Consider the following 19870-nt stretch of genomic DNA (forward strand, 5'->3'; position numbering starts at 1 on the left):
AGATTGCTTAATCCCCTGAATTCCAAGCAATTTCTGGGTGTTTTTTTAAACTCCTTAACATTTTTTACTCACTCTGACTACATGTTTCACTGCAGTATAAAGTCCATGAGAACAGTTTTTTGTGGAATGTGCGTGTTCACCTCACAACTGTGAAAAGTAACTAAGTAGAATTTTAGATACTTGTACATGTAGGTTCTGATTATCATGTATTTGTTTTACAAATTCATACTTTAAATTTATTTTTATCTGTTAAGAGATGAATTTATTGATCACTGGAGAAAAATTCCTAAGCTGCCAAGCAATGTATGAAGTAATTTAAATTTGTGCCACTTTTACTGGCTGCAACATTAAAGAGCTGCACACATTAATGCAGTCAGTACCATATAAATACAGATCTCATTCATTATTCAGAAACATATTCATCAGCATAGTTATTAGGTTCACTTTTGGTGTTTTGTTGCATTTTGCTTCTTATACTTTTGCACTTAATTACATTTTTAATGAATTAATTTGATTTGTGTTTATACATTACGGTAATGCTGCTTTTACTTAAGTGTTCTTTTGCCACTGTCTCACTGTCTCACAACAAACAGGAACCTTTGTTTTAGCTTCATGAAATTTGTCCTCAGACAATCATTGTGTTTTATGTTTCTCTTTGTTCTCTTTAGTTTTTGTTTCCGCTCCAAAGATCTCAGTTTCCGGCAAAGCGATCCTCGGACAGCCTATCCAGATCCTCTGTGAGTCGGACACCGGCAGCCTGCCCATAAACTACACTCTGTGGAAGGGTTACGGTATAGAAGACATGACCACAGTCCACATGCCCTTCCAGAAAGCTCTTTTCACAGTCTCCATCAGCAAACCTGAGGAGATAAAACTGTATATGTGTGAGGCGAATAATGGTCGCCGCGAGGAAGGTCCTTTTGGCGCAAGACTCACTGCAAATGTCACCGGTAAATATTCATGTATATGTTTATGTGGTTGCCTTTTACCTACTGTGTTATTTTATTGAACAATTTATTGATGCAAAATAGATTCTCATCACAAATTCAACACGTTATTTTTGAGAGTTACCGTGAAATGCATTTCAATGCATCTTTGATTTCAAGGATTTTTTTTATAATCCAGAGATTGATACCACTCATTAATCCGTTAAATATGAAACTACTACCAGTATATAGTTAACTTAGCTTAGCACAAAGAATGGAAACAAGTGGACGTGGCTTGCATGGCCCTTTGCAACTAAGCCCTTCTTCTTGGATGAAATGTTGTTGTTTTTTTGTAGATTTACCAGTTTGATTAAATTACAGATGCCATCTAGTGAAATCACAGAAAAAAGTGCATTTCTAATTTACATGTTAACTGTAAACAAAAAACGAACAAAACACCAGAACTGTATTATATTGTCCACACCAAATATACATATACTTCTATAAATCATAGTTTGTTCTTGGCATGTGACCATAGAATTACACTATTTTCCTGCATTTAAAATTTCTGTAATTATTTTTAAAGTACTTACCAATATTTTCACCATTTTTGCATTTTTCGAATGGTACAGCATTACAGTTATATCGATATTCTCAACACTTTTTTTCTAAAATTAAACTTCAATTGTGGACTAATATTTTCCTTCATATTTCTCTCTCCCAGTGCCTCTGTCCCATGCGATGCTGTCTGTCCTCCCTGCCCTACACGACATCTCAGAGGAAGGTCATCTCAACCTCATATGCAGCGTTGAAGGCACACCACCAGTCACCTTTAAATGGTACCGTGTTGGAGAGTCACAGCCACTGAACGCCACCACTTCTGACCAGGTTCACAAGGACTATGAGTTCCCCGTGATAACCAAAGCGCACAGTGGAAAATACTACTGCGAAGCTTTCAACCACGCCAAGAACATTGTCAGAAGCAACGAGGTCACCGTAGAAGGTGAGACTGATGGCGATTTAAGCTCAGCAGGGACCACTGATGCTCCAAAAACTTCACTAGATCAATGTTGTCTACTTTACTCAAAATAAGCCCCCCAAAAACAGTTGCTTCTTTGTCATGCGTACTCATTATTGTTTTCCACATAGACTTCATTTTACAATATAAAACCCATTTTTGTTGCAGCTTATTGTGTCTTGGCAACAGTTTTCGACGTATTTCTTTTGTAAATTGTGGTCTGTTGGGAAAAAGGGGTTGCAATAATAATTGCAAATCATTACTGCTAAATAATCGCAATACCACAAATGTCCACAAATGGAATAAATGGCAGCAAAGTAGAATCATGGTGATAGACTGTATGTTTATAAAAAATGGACTGACTAATACCTTTCCTAATACATCCGTGGCGTACAGCAACACTGCTGATATTTAAAAGGTGTAAATTTTGCAAGTTCACCATTTTAGTTTAACATCTACTGTACTGTATATTTAGCCTGATTTTTTGCTATGTAGCAAACTACAGCTAAGAATTGAGTTTAGGGTTCCATGTTGGTGTTTGTTTGCACCTAAATGAGAGATTATGGGATGGGACCAGCACTGGGATTTTGGAGACATGCTAGCATGCAATCCAACAAACCAACAACAGATGATGATGCCCATATAAGCACTGCATGTGACTGCTCCACCTGGTGGTGTAACCAGATACTACAGCTAATCTCCAGTACATTTTCTGACATGCAAATAGAGAATATGGGATTTTCCCATGTTTTGGAGCTGAAGAGTGACCTAGTTTTCATGTAAATACACTGGACTGAAGTGTGTGTTATTCAGGAAAATTGTATTGGATTAGGACTCTCTTTCGGCAGACACTATGTATGAAATGACTCGGATCAAAAAAGACTTGATCGGGACATCTACACCTACGTTTCCAATTGTTCCAAGTGGCAGCAGAATGCTATCAACTCTGCCGCATGTTTCAGTATTAGGGCTGACAGGAATGTCATCAGTTCTTCAGGTATTTTTCCATTGCATTTTGATATTTATGATGGTGCAAGAAATAAAGTTAAAGATTGACCAGGGTGACGCAGTTAATCATGAGGGGTGCAGGAATCTGAACCAGATTTTATGGCAGTCAGTTTTGTTGTAAAGACAACTGTGACCAAACACCGTCTGATCTAGAAACCAAAAATTTTATCCTATCAAGATTCAGAATTTAAAGACACCAGCAGAATCAATGTTTGTTTGGTGTCTTCTCAACTTTTTAAAGTCTGCTTGTTCTTCTTTTTGCTGTTATATTTTTCTCACTGACATTCCATCCCTCCTGTGTCTCTGCAGTTCGCATGGCGATGTGGAAGAAGGCGCTGATCGGAGGCATCTGCCTGCTCATAGTGACAGTGCTGGTGTTGGTTTTTGGGCTGTACTTCAGATCCAAGAGAGGTAGAGAGACCTACAGTCCTCCAGCAACTCTGGCCTCTTCTGTCTAACTATGTATGAAAGACAACCTTCCTCTGCCTGCCTCCCTCTGCTCTTCTCACTTCTTCTTTCTTATTGTAGGTAAAAGAGAAGCAGCTGCTGAATTGTCAGTGTGAGTTGGCTTGACTACTTGCTTCTTCTAAATTTGACAGAAACTGTAGAACTTAGTGAACCGAGTTATATCAGCTGGCTTAGGTGGTCCATAGGTGGTTGATAGTGGTGATGTTAAGAACTATACTGGTTGTTTTGCATGTTTGTACCATTAAAACCACATAGACGTTTTCAAAGATTGATTTCCTACTTGTCAGCATGATATAAAAATTAGCTTTCAGACTTCTGACTCTTACTGGAGATAGGAGATCATTCGGACATTGAAAGTTTAGGAGCTACTATTGAAATAGTCCAATAAAACCAAAAAATAACATTTTTACATTCTTGTTTTTGTACAGATTATACAAACCGGATCTAACCTGTTCATTTGTGGGCTGTAGGGCTGATGGTAATGAAGAAATATACACTGCTCAAAAAAATTAAAGGAACACTTTTTAATCTAAGTATTGCATCAAATCAGTGAAACATGTGGTATACTGATCTGGTCAAGAACGTAAGTGAGGGGCTTTTTAGTCAGTTTCAGCTGCTTTGGTGTTCATAAAATTAACAACAGATGCACTAGAGGGGTAACAATGAGACAACCCCCAAAACAGTAATGAGTTTACAGGTGAAGGCCACTGACATTTTTTTCCTTCCTAATGTTTTCAGACTGTTTTTCACTAGTTTTGCATTTGGCTAGGGTCAGAGTCACTTCTGGTAGCATGAGGCGATACCTGGACCCTACAGAGGTTCCACAGACAGTCCAACTCCTCCAGGATGGCACATCAATTCATGCCATTGCCAGAAGGTTTGCTGTGTCTCCCAGCACATTCTCAAGCGCATGGAGGAGATTCCAGGAGACAGGCAGTTAGTCTAAAAGAGCTTGACAGGACTGTAGAAGGTCCTCAACCCATCAGCAGGACAGGTATCTGCTCCTTTGTGCAATGAGGAACAGGATGAGCACTGCAATAGCTCTACAAAATGACCTCCAGCAGACCACTGGTGTGAATGTCTCTGATCAAACAATCAGAAAGAGATGTAATGAGAGTGGTCTGAGGGCCCAGTGTCCTCTAGTGCCCGCTGTGCTCGCTGACCGGCACCGTGGAGCTTGGCTGGCATTTGCCATAAAACACAGAAATTGGCAGGTCCACCACTGGTGCCCTGTGCTTTTCACAGATGAGAGCAGGTTCACCCTGAGCACATGTGACAGACATGAAAGGGTCTGGAGAAGCCGTGGAGAACGTTATGCTGCCTGTAACATTGTTCAGCATGACTGGTTTGGTGGTGGGTCAGAGATGGTGTGGGGAGGCATATCCATGGAGGGACGCACAGACCTCTACAGGCTGGACAATGGCATTCTGACTGCCATTAGGTATCAGGATGAAATGCTTTGACCCATTGTCAGACCCTACATTGGTGTAGTGGTCCTGGATTCCTTCTGGTGCACGACAATGCCCAGTCTTATGTGGTAAGAGAACTCATGCAGTTCCTGGAGGATGAAGGAACTGATGCCATTAGCTGGCCCCTATGCTCACCTGACCTGAATCCAATAGAACACCTTTGGAACATTATGTTTTGTTCCATCAGACACCATCAGGTTGCTCCTCAGACTGTCCAGGAGCTCAGCGATGCCCTGATAAAGTTCTGGGAGGAGATACCCCAGGACACCATCCGTCGTCTCATTCAGAGCTTGTCCCGGCATCGTCAGTCATGCATACAAGCACATGGAGGCCATACAAACTACTGAATACCATTCTGAGTTGCTGCCAAGGAATTTCAGAAAGATGGACCAGCCTGCCACATCAGTTTTTCACTTTGATTTTGGAGTGTCTTGAATTTAGCCCTCCTGGGGGTTGATAATTTTCATTTCCATCAAACAATGTGGCATCTTTTCATTCCTAACACATTATCCAGCCCATATCAATGTAAATATCCAGTTTGTTTTTTCCCGTATTGAAATATGAAGTATTTTCAAAGTGTTCCTTTAATTTTTTTGAGCAGTATATAATCCATCCATCTTTGTCACAGAGTCATGCCAACCATTTCTACATACACTGTGTGATCAGAAATTGCCCATAAAAACAAACTGTTTTAATATTTGCCACTATTCCACTTAAAGCAGTCTTCTTTATGCAGTAATAATCCACTTCAAATGCTCCTGCCACATTTGGAACCTTCCCTAGAAGTCCCATGTTGATCCCAATTTTTGATTTAAGGAGGGTTTTTTTGGTTCCTTCCCACTGTTGTCCACTGCTTGCTCATAGGGAATAAAAAGGCAATTTTAGATTGTTGGATTCTCCGGTCTTTGTTTAAAATTTTAACACCATAAGACCTTAAATTCATAAGGTCTGTACCTGACTATGATAAGCGCTGTGAGATTGCATATGTTGTGAATTGACGCTATTTGAATAAAATTCAGTTGAACTGAATCACCTACTAAAGCTCATTTACAGTTTCACTGTGGATTTCAAATCAAACCTGAAATTCTGCATCAATCTGACCCAACCTTCCTGTCGAGGGTCATCACTGGTGATGAGAGCTGGGTCTGCGGCTATGATCCGTACACCAAATAGCGGTCTTTAAAGGAAAATCTCATCATCTTCAGGTTTGAAGAAATCATATCAGGTCAGAAGGACATTTTGCTTAGGGTTACTGGAGTTGCGCACCCAGAATTTGTCCTGCAGGGTCGCCTTTCAGAGCCAGTTTCTACTGTAGCATCCTGAGGTGTCTGAAGGAGACAATCTGTGCAAGTAACTTGACCTGTAGTTAGTGAACATGTGTTTTTTGTTTTTGTTTTTTGGCTATACTAGCACAATCTTTGTTCCCCACCTGCCCTACTCGACAGATTTGGCTCACTGTGACTTTAAATTAAAGTCACAGGGTCCCTGTGTTGACACAGTGGAGGAGATCCAATGTGGGTCACAAAGGGTTTCAAATGTGGCAGGAGCACTGGGAGCAGTGTATTACTGTACATGATTTTGAAGAGGATGGCACACATTGTTACATCAAGTGCAGTTTTTGTTTGGGACAGTCTCAAATCTTTTACATAGCATATTTTTAGACCATATTTTCTGTCTTTTTGCCAAGCTAAACTAACCATTTGACTCTAGTTTTATATTTACTGTAGCGAGATTAGAGTAGTGTCAATCTTAATATGGAACTCTGTGCAAGAAAACAAATATATCTCCTAAATTGTCAACATGCTACAGCATGCTTTTAAATAGACTGTTAAAGTATTGTATTAATCCCAGCTAAATTATATTAGTTTAATGAGAAACCAAAAAAACTTTAAAATGCTTTACTATAAACTGTACAATAAAATAAAGCTGATAACATAGACTTAAAGTAGAATCATAATCCTTGTGTTGTTTTAAAGCACCCACACATACTGCACATTATTCAAGCAAAGATTGTCATAGGATGGTCCACTGTGCATAAAATACTTAGGAGGAAGAAGTATTCAGATTCTCCGCTTGCTAATACCAATACTTTATTTGACGTTAAAGTCTAGCATGAAAAATCCCAAGTATTAGCAACAAAATGTATGAGTAAGTAGTGACACAAAATTCAGCAGCAACAGCTGTTCCTCAGCAAAGTGCATGGAAGAAAACAAACTAGTGAACATGGATGTAAACAGGTTTGCAACTACAACAGCTACAACATGCAAAACCATCCGTATAGTTGTCTTAGTGTCTTAGAATTTATTTTTGTGGGGTTTTTTTGTTTGTTTGTTTTTGGTCTTTAGTTGATTTCTCCTAGACTTCACTGTTGCCTGACTTTATTTTCACCATTTCTCAGAAAGCCTTCGAGCCCTAAATCAGATGACTCTTTAACAGTGAATCTAACCCACGACACAGAGGTTTATTATGCAGCCACAGGTAGCTTGGTTTTACTGTTCTCCTGTGTGTCACTGTGTAACTAACTGGCATCATTAGTCATTGTCTCATAACCCAGAAGTGTTGGGTGACGTTACTTTTAAAAGTAAGTGTTACAGTACAGCATTACTGTCATTAAAAAAGTCCCGACATACGGAGGAAAGTAACTTGTTAGAGTACTTTTGTGTTACCTTTGCATTTATGGAAAGATCGAGACTCTATAGTGGATACTGGGAGTATCTCCTCCACAATGTAACAAACTTCTTAATTTCCCCCAGAGTGACGGCTTTAGTTGTGCTAAAAGTTAGGTGTTCTTGTTTCAGAGGCTGTAGTACTGATAACATGTTTTTGCTGTTCATTTTATTGCTTTACTGTCGGTTCTTTACAGCCAACAAATCATAAAACCATAAAAATAAAAGTGAAGCTTTAAATATATTGTGAAAGGATCATAATTAAACCCAAACTGTGCTATTTTCCTTAACCAAGTAATTTTGGTGCCTAAACTTTACCAAGCTTCTAACTGGTAGTCATAGTCGAAAAAGTCCTTATCAAAAGGTAATATTTTATATTTTGACACCTAAAACTAACCAAACAAGACGTGAATACTAAAAGCAAATGTTTGAAAACAAAAATTAAGTCTAAGAATAACACAGGACACAAACCCTTTATCTCTTAATGGGATTTTTGTAGCTCATTCCAAAGCCTTTCCTGCTACATCACATGAGATAAAATAGGATTGTTTAATAACTAAATTCCAATAAAAATGTAAATGAAAATGTAGCTTAGGCATAAGAGAATGTTATTTTGTGGAGGTAATGTTTCAGCAATGCAAAAGTTGTCTTCTCCACAATTGTGCCAACTCTTGCTTTTTATTTCAACAAAAGGGATGGGGAGAAGACTAATCATTTGTTTTTTGGGTTTTTGTTTGAAAAGCTAACTAACTGATTAACTAGCTGCAATATTAAAGTGTTACATTAGTAGTTACAACAAAGCAGAAACCTCCATAACTGAAAAATAAATCCAACGTAAAAATGCCAGAAACTGCAGTTCCTCAAATGTCCATTTGAGACTCTCTCAAAAAGTGAATCAATCCCCATAGACTCCCATGTTAAAATGCCCAACTTTACAGCAGAAATAAACATGTCAACAGCCTGGTGCAAAGAACTGTTTCAGTATCTATAGCTAATTTCTCTGCTCATGATTACTGTACAGGAGGTGAATTGTTATATAACACGACCATTTAAATTGCATTAAGCCATGAATTTAAGCATAATTAAGAGCAGTTGACATTTGGAGCCTCCACAATGAGTTCCAAAACCTTCCATGTTCAGAAAACCTTTGGGTGACATCACAGAGGGTTTACCCATCTTTATCTAGAGCAGAAAAGCCTAATCTGAGTACTCTAACCAGTTACTTTGTGGTGCATTACCCCCATCACTGTCGTCCAACCATTACTCCCCTTGTCTCAACAGTCTCAACATGTTTCTTGTTGTTGCCACGTTATCTACTCTCATCCCAATCATTTACATTCTAACATGCATGCAGCGGTCGTGCTAAGGTGAACTAGCAGCCTTTGTTAATGTCTATGTTGCATTTTAGCTGTAGGTGTTCTCTTCAAGTTTTTGTGCATGCATAGTGAGCATATTATTGTCTCTCTCTGACCTTCTTGCATGTATTTTGTGTTTGTGTCTAAGCATGTATTGCAGACACAGGAAAAGTAGGATGTTGCTAGAATGCAGTTGCTGTAGGAAGTAAACTGTTTGAGGTACAAAAAGCGTGCTTACGTAGAAGTAGCTTTAGGAGTTAACCCTCTGAACCCCCCAAAATCCGCAAAACTGGTTCTTCATCAGAGCCAGAAACTTAAAATTGACTTAAAATTCATCCAAAAAAAATATTGTATTAAAAAAGCACAATCTTGCACTCCTCAGAGCAATTGTGGAGTCTTTAGTGACTCAGCTGTGACCACAATTTGACAAACATTTCAGCTGAACTGCAGGTTGTGTTTACACTGTGCAGATAGCAGACCAGTATGGAAACAAGTTGAAAATGTAAGAAGTAAAATATCTACAGTATTTAGAGTCACTTTAGTCAACATTGGTGATACTTTTGTATACTTGAATAAAGGTTGTATATGTTGATTCTAGGTTTTTTAAATTTTGCTAAAGTAAATAATCAAAGACATTCGGCTTTCTTTTTCTTTTTTATGACGTATGGCATTATGATCCTGTCAAGCTGCACAGAAGACATTTCTAAGTTCTGTGCTATTTCCACAAAGGTACAACACTTTATATTGCAATGGGGGAAAAAAGCCAACAATGAGTAAAATGTGACAGAAGCACCACAAAAACACATAGAAACTGCCTAGGGTTCAGAGGCATATAATGAAGCAGCACATGACACTGATTATTAATTGTTGTCAACTGCTTAGAGCGTCCATTATCATCTTCTTCCAGACGCAGCGTCGTTCTATGATGGCAAGGAGGGGAGAGTGACCAATGGGACGCGAGATAGCATGTCGTCACTACCTGCTGACATCAGCAACAGGAGCAGCTACAGTATCCCAGCCACAGTGTAGAGAGACACCCCACAGTGGGAGGGACATTAATGCAATTCTTACTCACTTTCAAGGAAAAGCGAAACTTCTCAGAAAACACTTTTGGAGAATCCTCTTTATGATGTTGAGCGTTGCTTCTTCACAGACACTTTTCTCAGTAAAAAGGAGGGCTGTTGTAAACCAGAACCCGCTGCTCCCTCTCCCCTCCTTCTGCAGTCTAGATGGGCTTTGATTTTATGCCACTGTGTCTCTGCTTCTGTGTGACTGCATGCCCCTGATGTTGCTGTATTTGTCTCGTGTCCGATTGATTTGTGTATACATTCTATTACGATCACAGGAAATGTGTGTATATATTTTTGGTTGATCGCTCGACTGATGGGAAGAGAGATTTGTAGAATAAAGGCACTGGTGTTATTTAGAGGCGTGTCAGTACCATTCATTTATTTTGCTGTTTCAACTGCAGTGTTGAGCTTTGGCCCAAGAAAAGAATACCAACATAACATGAACTCGATTCACTTCCTAAAAAGGAATGTGCAGCAGAGACTTCCTTGAAAAGTCGAAACAATAGAGTCTGCAAGAGACTTCCTATGTTGGCATGAGGCACTCTGAGGGTGGGAGGGTTGATAAAGCTGGTGGAGCTGGGGAGGGTGGGGTTTATTTTGTTTCAGGCCGGGCAAGTTTGAATGCATGCAGCAGGTGGAGGAAATTAATCACATTGAGCTGCGTCTGAGATTACATTACCAACTGGGAAGTTGTTTTTGTCAGAACTGACTGTGCGACCGCTGCTGAATTAACAACCTATTGTGCATGAGGCAGCGGAAGATTTCTGTGTAGACCAGATGTGGGCTTAAAATCTGCTCCTGTGTTGCTCATTTTGTTATAAGAGCAATAAAATCTCCTTTGGTGTTCCAAGATGAGCCTTCAAACAGCTTCTCTCATTTCATTTGCACAAAGTATTGCAATAACATCAGACTTTTGATTGCCTCAAAGCAAATATCCATCCATCTATGAATCATCTGTACACCTGACACCTGGACAGGTCTACAGTCTACCATAGGGCAGACATACTGTAAATATACTGAACAAAATTTTAAATGCAGCATGTAATATTTCATTAAATTCTTCTGCAACATAATGGACATGAAGTAACCAAGTACATTGGAAATGATAATGAGCAGGTGGAAAGGGAGGTCATGGACCATAGATTTCATGAAAATAAAGAATGTGTCCACTATCTGCAACACAAAGCAGTAATGAGTTTGCTCATGCTGCTCACAAAATGCTTTTTCCACTCTTTGTGAAGTGCTTAGTGACGTTGATGGACATTTTGCGGGACAGGAACGTGTTTTTGGACATTGGGGCATCATACGGCATATTAACTGTGATACATTGCTGTCTCAACAGATTTTTTAAATGCCACGTGGTTGAATTGTAGACATTTAAGTGAAATCACAAGTCAGAAACCAGTCAAACATGTCTATGCCACTTGTCAAATGTTGTCCAATTCTTCCTAAAGGACTTGGTGCAGTTGATGGACATTTTTTTGGGACAGGATTGAGTTGTCGGATGCCAGAGCACTGTGTGGCAGATTATCTGTTGCTGCCTCAAAAGAATTGTTGACATGACAAATGTTAGAGTTTTGGACATTCATATGACACTACAAGTCAGTAACGAGTCAAATATCTGCAACACAGAGAGTTAATGAGATTGTTGATGCTGCTTGTTGAATGTTGTCCCACTCATCATTAAGGGCTCTGTGAAGCTGACACACATTTTTTTAGGACAGGATCATGTTGTTGGACATCCAGAACGTCCTACACATGATGGATGGTGACTCTGCAGGTTGTGGTAGAACAGAAAAGAAAATTAAGCTGCATTTTAAGGTGGACTTTTATAGTCACTGGTCACTCTGCAATCGTCCTTTAAAGCCACCTGACCAGGCTGTGGATAACCCTTAACTAACCCTTGATCAAGAATTTGGCACCATTTCAACAGTTGAAAAAGTTTTTTTGTGCAAAGTTGCCTAAGTTGAACCTTCTTCAATACATGCTGCACATGCAAGCTGCTCCTCTGAACCGGCTCAAACACACATTAATTAGTTATCAGGTGATATTAGCACTGATGTGTCTATAATGTGTGATATAATTGATAATTACATGTTAAGGTATGTCTCTTTAATCACACTGATGCAGAATTTTTTACAACTAAATTAAAGTTTGACAGCGACTCAATGACCTGATATCTGTGTTTTTGTGTTTCACAGTGCGTGTGGACAGAGCTGCAGTCAGTGTGTGGAGCGAACGGAAACCTGAAGCAGGTACACTTATAATTATATTGCTCAGTTAGTTACATTTTAGGGGAACACAGAGAAAATGTGTACTTTCAGTACAAGAATTTGATAATATTCACCCTGTATGGAGGGTTTAAACATCCAAAACAGCAAGTAACAACAACCAAAGTCCGTTTTTAGTTTTTTAGTTAGCAGCACATAAATGATAAAAAAAAAAAAAAATCTAATCCCCTGAACCCAAAGTGTGTTAATGAGAGTTTTGTTGATGCAGGAAATGATGAGGAGAGCAGCATGGTGTCCAACGAGCCTGACGTGGAATACACTGAGGTGGTTCATCCTCGGTCAGCTGATCCTGCCAGAGGTTAGCACTTACACACACTTTGAATAAAAAACACTTTTGATAAAACTGTAATATTCCAGCAGGATTTTGTGCATTTTGTTTTTTAAATGTATAATGTAAAATAATGAAATCATTTATTAAATATAGTTTTTCTGTAGAAAGCTGTAATTATAAATTATGTTAAATAACAAAGAATGGATTTTGACAGTTACCAATACTTATATACTAAATATTGTACAGTGATGAATGCAATTTAGGTTAACAATTTAATCTAGTAAATAAAAAGAACATATATGAGAAATTATGATTTGTTTACAAATGCATTTTAACATTCATCTTGTTCTGTCAAAAATCATGCATTTAAAAAAAGGAAATATTGTGTTTATTCACAGTTACAGATTTAATTTTTAAAATGTTATTTTACATCAGACATGTAAACCCACCATTTAATTTGTATTTTTTTTAAAACATTTCTGTGTATTTCAAAACCATGGGGGGGGGGGGGATGTAAAATAAAGCAGATAAGTTTGCTGAAATAACAGATTTTAAAAATGTATTTATTTTAGCTGTTTAAATATCAGTTTTCCTATATATTTTCTGTCTGTCTTTAACCTTTCAAATACATTCTCCTCTTCTGTTCCAATCTTCGTTGGTTTAGACCATTTCTCACTGATTCTCCCACATTCCTCTACAGTTGATAAGACAGAGCAGCGCTTCCTGGGAGGGGCCTAATTACCCCTAATTAATACATCTCCAGGTTGCTGTAACTGCAGGGATTTCCAGAACCACTGCAGACCTTATAAACAGGAAGGGTGGAGCTAATTACCAGGCCATTTTCTGAAACAGACCTCTCCTTCTCCTCTTTCTTCCTCTTTTTCTTCTTTATCTTCTACTTCTTCTTCTGTGACACAACCTGCCTATTTTTAGGTTTCTGTTAATGTCAGATCAAACACACTTTATCTGCTCAAGTTTGGCTTTTGATGTTGAAGCAGACTAATGTGTTGTTTTCCACATCTACAGTTCCACTGAGAAAAGGCACAGATACAGTGTACAGTGAGCTCCAAAACTCTCCACATGGTGAGTTTAACCTTTTTAAAGCTGATCAGTGTCACTATATACACTGACCAGACATAACATTCTGGTCACTGACAGGTGATGTGAGTCACACTGATTATCTCTTCATCATGGCACCTGTTAGTGGATTGGATATATTAGGCAGGAAGTGAACATTTTGTCCTCAAAGCTGATGTGTTAGAAGCAGGAAAAAAGGACAAGTGTTAGGATTTGAGAGAGTTTGACAAGGTCCGAATTGTGACGGCTAGATGACAGGGTCAGAACATCTCCAAAACTGCAGCTCTTGTGAACCACCCGGCCTGTTCTTCCCCCGCCTCCCCCTGGAGCCAGAACCTCCTGCTCGCCCTCCACCGCCGACCAACACCACCCTGGACGTTGGCTGGACCGCTGGTTCCCAGTACTGTCACCCCCAGCCCGTCAACTCCCCCTTTAGTTAGTACACTAGTTATTTTTCTCACCAAATCCTGAGTTCGTTCCGTTTATCTCAGCCCCGTCTGTTTGCTCTCTGCCTGTGTTCACCCCCCGCTTCTTGACAGGTAGGACCTAAAAACTGTGATCAGTCTGAAGACATTTTGTAAAACCAGATTAATTTTTATATACGTATACGTATATATGCACTTAATTCAGAAAAATCTGCACATATTACAATCTGAAAAGCCTAGAGAGCAACACTACTGTTTGAAAAAACACAGGCCCAACTGGATTTATAAATAAGCAACTGTTCATATTAATGTCAAGTCTTATCTATTTTTTTTAACTCCAAGTGGCAAACCAGCAGCATCAGTTAATGCTGCTTTAAATACTGCCGTCCAATGGTTCAGAGACACTTTGAATCATCCTAAATATCCCTCGGAAAATGAAAACTGTAGTTTAGTCCATCTACAACACCGTGACCATATCCTGTTACTGCTGGTAGGAACGTCCTGTTATTAGAACAGCAGCCAGAAGCTGGACGTCTCTATCGGGCAGTCCATCAGAGTCCTAATGTTTCCTGTTCAACTCTGACAAGAAAAAAATCTGAGCTGTTGAGAGATGCGTCTGTAAGAGTGAGAGAGGAAATATTGTAAATATTGATGCAGATGACATAGGCAGGACTTATTGGCTGAAACAAAGGCCTCTGCAGAGGAAAGGAAAGTGAGTCAGCAAGGTCAAATGACTAATGAATAGCTGTGAGGTCAGCCAGTGAGTAAGCAGAGTAAACGCCCAGACTGCACATATTTAACCCCTGATGCTTCTTCCTACAGGTGCTGCTGACCACCATGACTATGTGAGTATTTGGCTTCACAGTCATACTTCATTGTCATTCTTCCTACTCTCATCATTAGACAGCTTCTCTTTTTTTTGCTTGTCTGTGATGCATATATCATTCTGCATGTGTACATAATGACATATAAAGTTTGTAACTTTTAGAAATTCATAAAATCTGTGAAGGTCAATTTAGCCCTATTTAACCCCATTTTTATGAAGTAATTAAAGTTGGGGTAGGCAGAAATCTGGAAAAGATGAAAAAGAAAATATCGATATACAGACCTACGCTGCAGCTTTTTCTCTCTGCCCTCTCTGTCTCTGTTTTGTTAAATTTAAATTGAAAAATCAAGTTCAAAATCAACAATTTTCTGTGGCATCACACAGATTATAATTCTGGTCTTCTAAGTAAAAATTCTTCCACATTCTCCTCATCATGAGCTTTGATGCTCTTTGTCCTAAAAACAAATTCATAGCTTTGCACAGAGGGTAGGTAGCACAGGATTTCTGTGGCATTTAAAAGTTCCCACTATCTATGAGCACTATCGAAGGGAAGAACAAACAAATCAAAGCACCTCCAAAGTTCAGTGGTGACTACTTAATTGCAGTTCTTTTGATGATGACTTGTGAGTTACAAGTTCAGTGTAGTTACTGCACTCGATTTAAATTTGGCCGCCATCCTGGTCTTTAAAGCTACAGCTATAGTCTAAAGGATACACTAACCCCAGTGCTCCTGCAATGCTCGTAATACTCCATGGAGGTCCTGTTCTATAAATATGACAAGCAGCATTTGCAATCAGCACTGAATCTCCTAAACTGCTTAAAAACAGTAACCGTTCAATATAATTTTCAATATTGGGAAGAGGAAGAGGAAGCAACAAGTGTGTTGTTGTAGCCAAAAACCAGATTGTAATTGCTGCACTGAGCTTAGGCACAGAGCGTATTGAAGCACTGACGTGCCATCATGCCACAGTTCAGGTCATTTACATCTAATGGTCTCCTTCAGACACCTCAGGATGCTACAGTAGATCTCTGCTTTGACAATCCTACTCTGGGTGGCAAATCCGTTGAAGAAAACAATCAGCATGATCCGGGTGCTTCCGACCACATGTAGTTTGTCCTGTTGTGGAAACTGCAACTCTTCCACTGTGAAAGCTGTTGTTTCTTCTCTTGACAGTAGTTTCAAATCCACCTCTCATCACCAGGGATAATGAATATATTCTGAAACCAGTATATGTTACGCCCTCCATTCACTCCATTAACTTTTACAGTTCAGTCAATACAAAGTCAGTGAGCTTTAAGAATGTCTCCATTATAAGCCAATCAAACTTGCAATCACACACTTTTCATGGTTTAATTCTCAATAATAACATATATATATAATAATGTAATATATGTTACGAAACAGTAAAGCTACATCTTAATACATTTTTCTTCTTCTCACTATTAAATTTGTAATCTCAGTTTTACATGGTAACTCCAGTGATTTTTGTTACTTCTCGTGTCGTGGTGAGCCTCTGCAGGCCGATGATCCAGAGCGAGAGGGAAACGGCTGTCAAAGTTTCCAGACAAGAACAAAGGCGTTTGGGCCGTGGCTTCCTTCCCTATCAGTCACTCAGATCAGCGCTGAGGTCCAGTCAAATTACCTCCAAACCCATCTCGGACAGCACACTGTCTCCCAGTGAGCCCTAATCGCTGCCACTGGTGGCTGCAGCTAAACAGAGGAATCTGAGAAAATAAACTGAGGATGTGACGCTATGCTCTAAAGGTGGCTGACTCTTTCATCTTCCTGATGACAGATTATGCTGCGAGTTGGTCTCAGTATTTACTCACAGTTTGCGTTTTGAGTGACTTCTAGAAGTCTTTTGTTTGGTTTTGCACCACTGGAAAAAGCAGATTAGCATTTAGGCTGTTAGAGAGATGGGTGGAAACAAAGCTTCAAATCTGATTCTAGCAGAAGCTACAAATGAGTGTTTGAGATGCTTTTAAAAGAACTCCTCAAATTTTAGTGTTAACTGCTGCATGTATTTATTATTCTATCTATTGGCTCTGTGTTTTCTGTCAGCAGGGTTCGGTCGAGTACGCTGAGCTCAACGGTGAACAACCAGAGATCAGTCAGCATCATCCTCAGGACAGCAGCTACCAGGACCTTCCTGAGCCGGTGGACTAGTGATCAGAGTTTCCATTCCGGTTTTATTATCCTCACTTTGTCATCTCTACCATCTACTTTATCATTTCTCAGCCAGTCTGCTGCATTTGCTGTAAATATTTTTCAACCTAATAAAAGCATGTCCCGTATCCTTACCGTGTTTTATGATTGCATGTGATGAAGAAAAACATGAAGCACAATGCTCATGTAAAAATGGAAAATATAAAGAGGTGGTGGTAAATTAACCTGAAACTAAATTTAAAAAAAATTAAATCCACAATAACTATTCCTTTATGCAGTGCATTGGTATGTGCAGGTGAGCATTTCTTCATTTTCACCAGTAAATTTCATTTTCATGTTGGGCATTAAAACCCTACAGATACAATATAAAATACTACTTTATCTGACTATAGCACATATTAAAACCCCACAGTATTATTAATTATGGAGATTAGAATGAAAAATGTTATTTCTTCTAAAATTTATCTGCATAGCAGTTGGGAAATGGAATGAAATTTAACGTAAACTTCAGTGTGTTCCTGTGTACAAATAAGTGGTCACTTTAATGCATTCAAATGTTCAACCACAAATTCTACCTTTACAAAGAAATTCAGTTTTGATTTGTACTGTCACAAAGATATTCCTGTTGTAGTTTGCAGGGGTGTTGAACTGAATAAGGTCCTCATCAATAACTGCATATTGGAAGTGACACCTCTCTGTTTTTGGCAACAAAAATTGATCAATGTAGTCCTCCAAAATGTAGAATTTGTTGCAGATTAGCTGTGTGTGATTGCATTAGATCTCACCAGTGTTTCTAAAAAACAGTGTCCAGTAGTAAAGTAGTGATTAAACCAGAACATTGGTTAAATCATAGCAGCATAATAATGAGCAGAGGTGACATGTAGGAGACAAATCCACTGTAAACTGTACAGAACTGCAGATTTGTGAACTTTAATTATGAAAATCACAAATGAAAACTGCAGCATCTTATTAAAATGAGCTGCAGCTGTTCCATCCAGATGTGTCGCGTGTTGTAGATTAAACATGAAACAGTACACTTAAAAGTAGCTTTAATGTGTATTCGTAATTCATTTTGCAAAAGTCAAGTTTCTTCATTTAATATCCTACACTGTAGAGACTACACTGTAGAGTATGTTCTGATACACAGGACTTCACAATATTCACCACTAGAGAGCGCCGTTGCATCAGTAATATACAGCAAAAAGTCCTCCTTTCTTAGTGTTTGCTGTTGGCACTTGGTTCCATCTTGAAGATGTTTCAGTTCAGGATGTTAGGTTAAAACATTTTTGGAATAATATTACATTATTGTAACTCTGAAAAGTTAAATGTGACACATGCGACTGAAAAATAATATATTTCGTATTACAGAATCCACAAAAGGTACTTTTTCTGTCTTATTTTATTGTGCTTGAAGTTAACATTTCCTTATTTTACATATTCATTTTTACTAAATTTAAGATCAGTCTATAACATTCATGATGAGTTGGCAGATCTGGTGTTTCAGATGTCAGTTCTGTATCCTTGAATGAGTTCTAGTGGTTTATCTTCATTTAGTATTGTATTAATTTAGGCCCTGTTGATCTGAGGATATTGGGAGTTGGTTTGTTCCATTTTTCGTTACAAATGGAAGAGTTTTATTAAAAACAGACTTTTTCCTTTTTTTCTGCATAGACAAAACATTTTTTCAAAAGACTTTAATTCATCTGACAACCAGAAACACAATTCTAAATTAATGTCTGTGTCTCTGAATGTGCAAGTAGTTGACCACAAAAACTTGGTGGAGGTGAGTAGATCTCACTGAATAAATTGCCAGTGCAGCTTTAAAATGGGATTTAAAAGAAAATTTGGTTGCTAGAACTGATCTTAGATGTTTTATCTGTGATCTGTGAGAAGTTGTAAATAATATTGGAAACATTCTTGGGGGAAAAAAAAACATCTTTAGTAGCTGTATTGTAAAAATGTTCGTTTTTTTTTTTTTTTAAAAAAGAAGAAAAGTAAGAAGCTGAGGGGAGATAAGGTTTCTCAACAGAGCAGCTTTAGTGGAGATGTGGCACTAGCAGAGGAAACCAGTGCTGCTCTGTCATGGTTATTTATGCAAGGCCACTGAGCAAGCGCTTAATAGATATACATCAGTAACACAACCCTGAGAATAAATGGTAACAGGTAGATGCTTCTCATGAGTTTAGCACAAGCACTTAAAAAGAAAATTTTCATTGCTTTGGTTATCTGCATATCAGAATAGTGCAAACATGCATCCTAACACTAATTAATAATCTCCTGTATTCTTTATTTTTTTATTTACAGACACATTTAGGCAGAAATGCTCTCATGTGTTGGACATTATGAGTGGAACGTGCCATTAATTATGGTCGTGACATCAGCATCCACATTGCTGATTAAAAAACACACGTCATGTTCAGAGTTTCCTGTAATTGAATGCCTCCTCCAATAACCCCAAGGACTTCGAGGGCGCTGTGCTGGTGGTGTTGCTATGGAAACTGCAGCGCTTTTTTTAAACTTTAAATAAATGCATTTAGAGATGAACCTCTCTCTCCCTGTCTCCGGCAACGTCCATATTAAAATTCCATTAAGCTTTAATGATCTGACTCCATCCAGCCGGCCAAAACATGAGCTCGAGCGCAACATTTTATTCTGTCCTCCTGCTCTGAATTCATCCAGCTCATTACTGAACATCCTGGGCCGGTCATTTGTAGGAACAATTACGTTTTCTCTTTGCTATGAACAAAAAAACACAGATAACTGTTTATTTATATCCAGCGAGCTGTGTTCTCCAGTTTTAGAATGGCAGCAATTAAATACCAAATAAAAGTAA

At 38.6% G+C, this 19870-nt stretch overlaps 1 protein-coding gene across 10 annotated transcripts in view; it reads left to right on the forward strand.

Moving 5' to 3' along the window:
- Window positions 1-17165, forward strand: part of pecam1b (platelet and endothelial cell adhesion molecule 1b) — a 29797-nt gene extending 12632 nt beyond the window's left edge. Inside the window, exons 7-16 of one of the 10 annotated variants that reach the window (XM_051946355.1) lie at window positions 669-950; window positions 1651-1929; window positions 3262-3363; window positions 3481-3511; window positions 7288-7367; window positions 12182-12235; window positions 12480-12569; window positions 13569-13625; window positions 14867-14889; window positions 16933-17165. In XM_051946355.1, the coding sequence (XP_051802315.1) occupies window positions 669-950; window positions 1651-1929; window positions 3262-3363; window positions 3481-3511; window positions 7288-7367; window positions 12182-12235; window positions 12480-12569; window positions 13569-13625; window positions 14867-14889; window positions 16933-17037 (1103 nt within the window). In that variant the 3' untranslated portion in view covers window positions 17038-17165. Of the gene's footprint in view, window positions 1-668; window positions 951-1650; window positions 1930-3261; window positions 3364-3480; window positions 3512-7287; window positions 7368-9817; window positions 10337-12181; window positions 12236-12479; window positions 12570-13568; window positions 13626-14866; window positions 14890-16932 lie in introns of those variants that run through there. The other 9 variants (XM_051946356.1, XM_051946357.1, XM_051946358.1 and 6 more) reach the window with 9 other exon arrangements.
- Window positions 17166-19870: the final 2705 nt, after the last annotated feature.

Source organism: Acanthochromis polyacanthus, chromosome 3, assembly GCF_021347895.1.
Source record: "Acanthochromis polyacanthus isolate Apoly-LR-REF ecotype Palm Island chromosome 3, KAUST_Apoly_ChrSc, whole genome shotgun sequence".
Lineage (NCBI taxonomy): Eukaryota > Metazoa > Chordata > Actinopteri > Pomacentridae > Acanthochromis > Acanthochromis polyacanthus.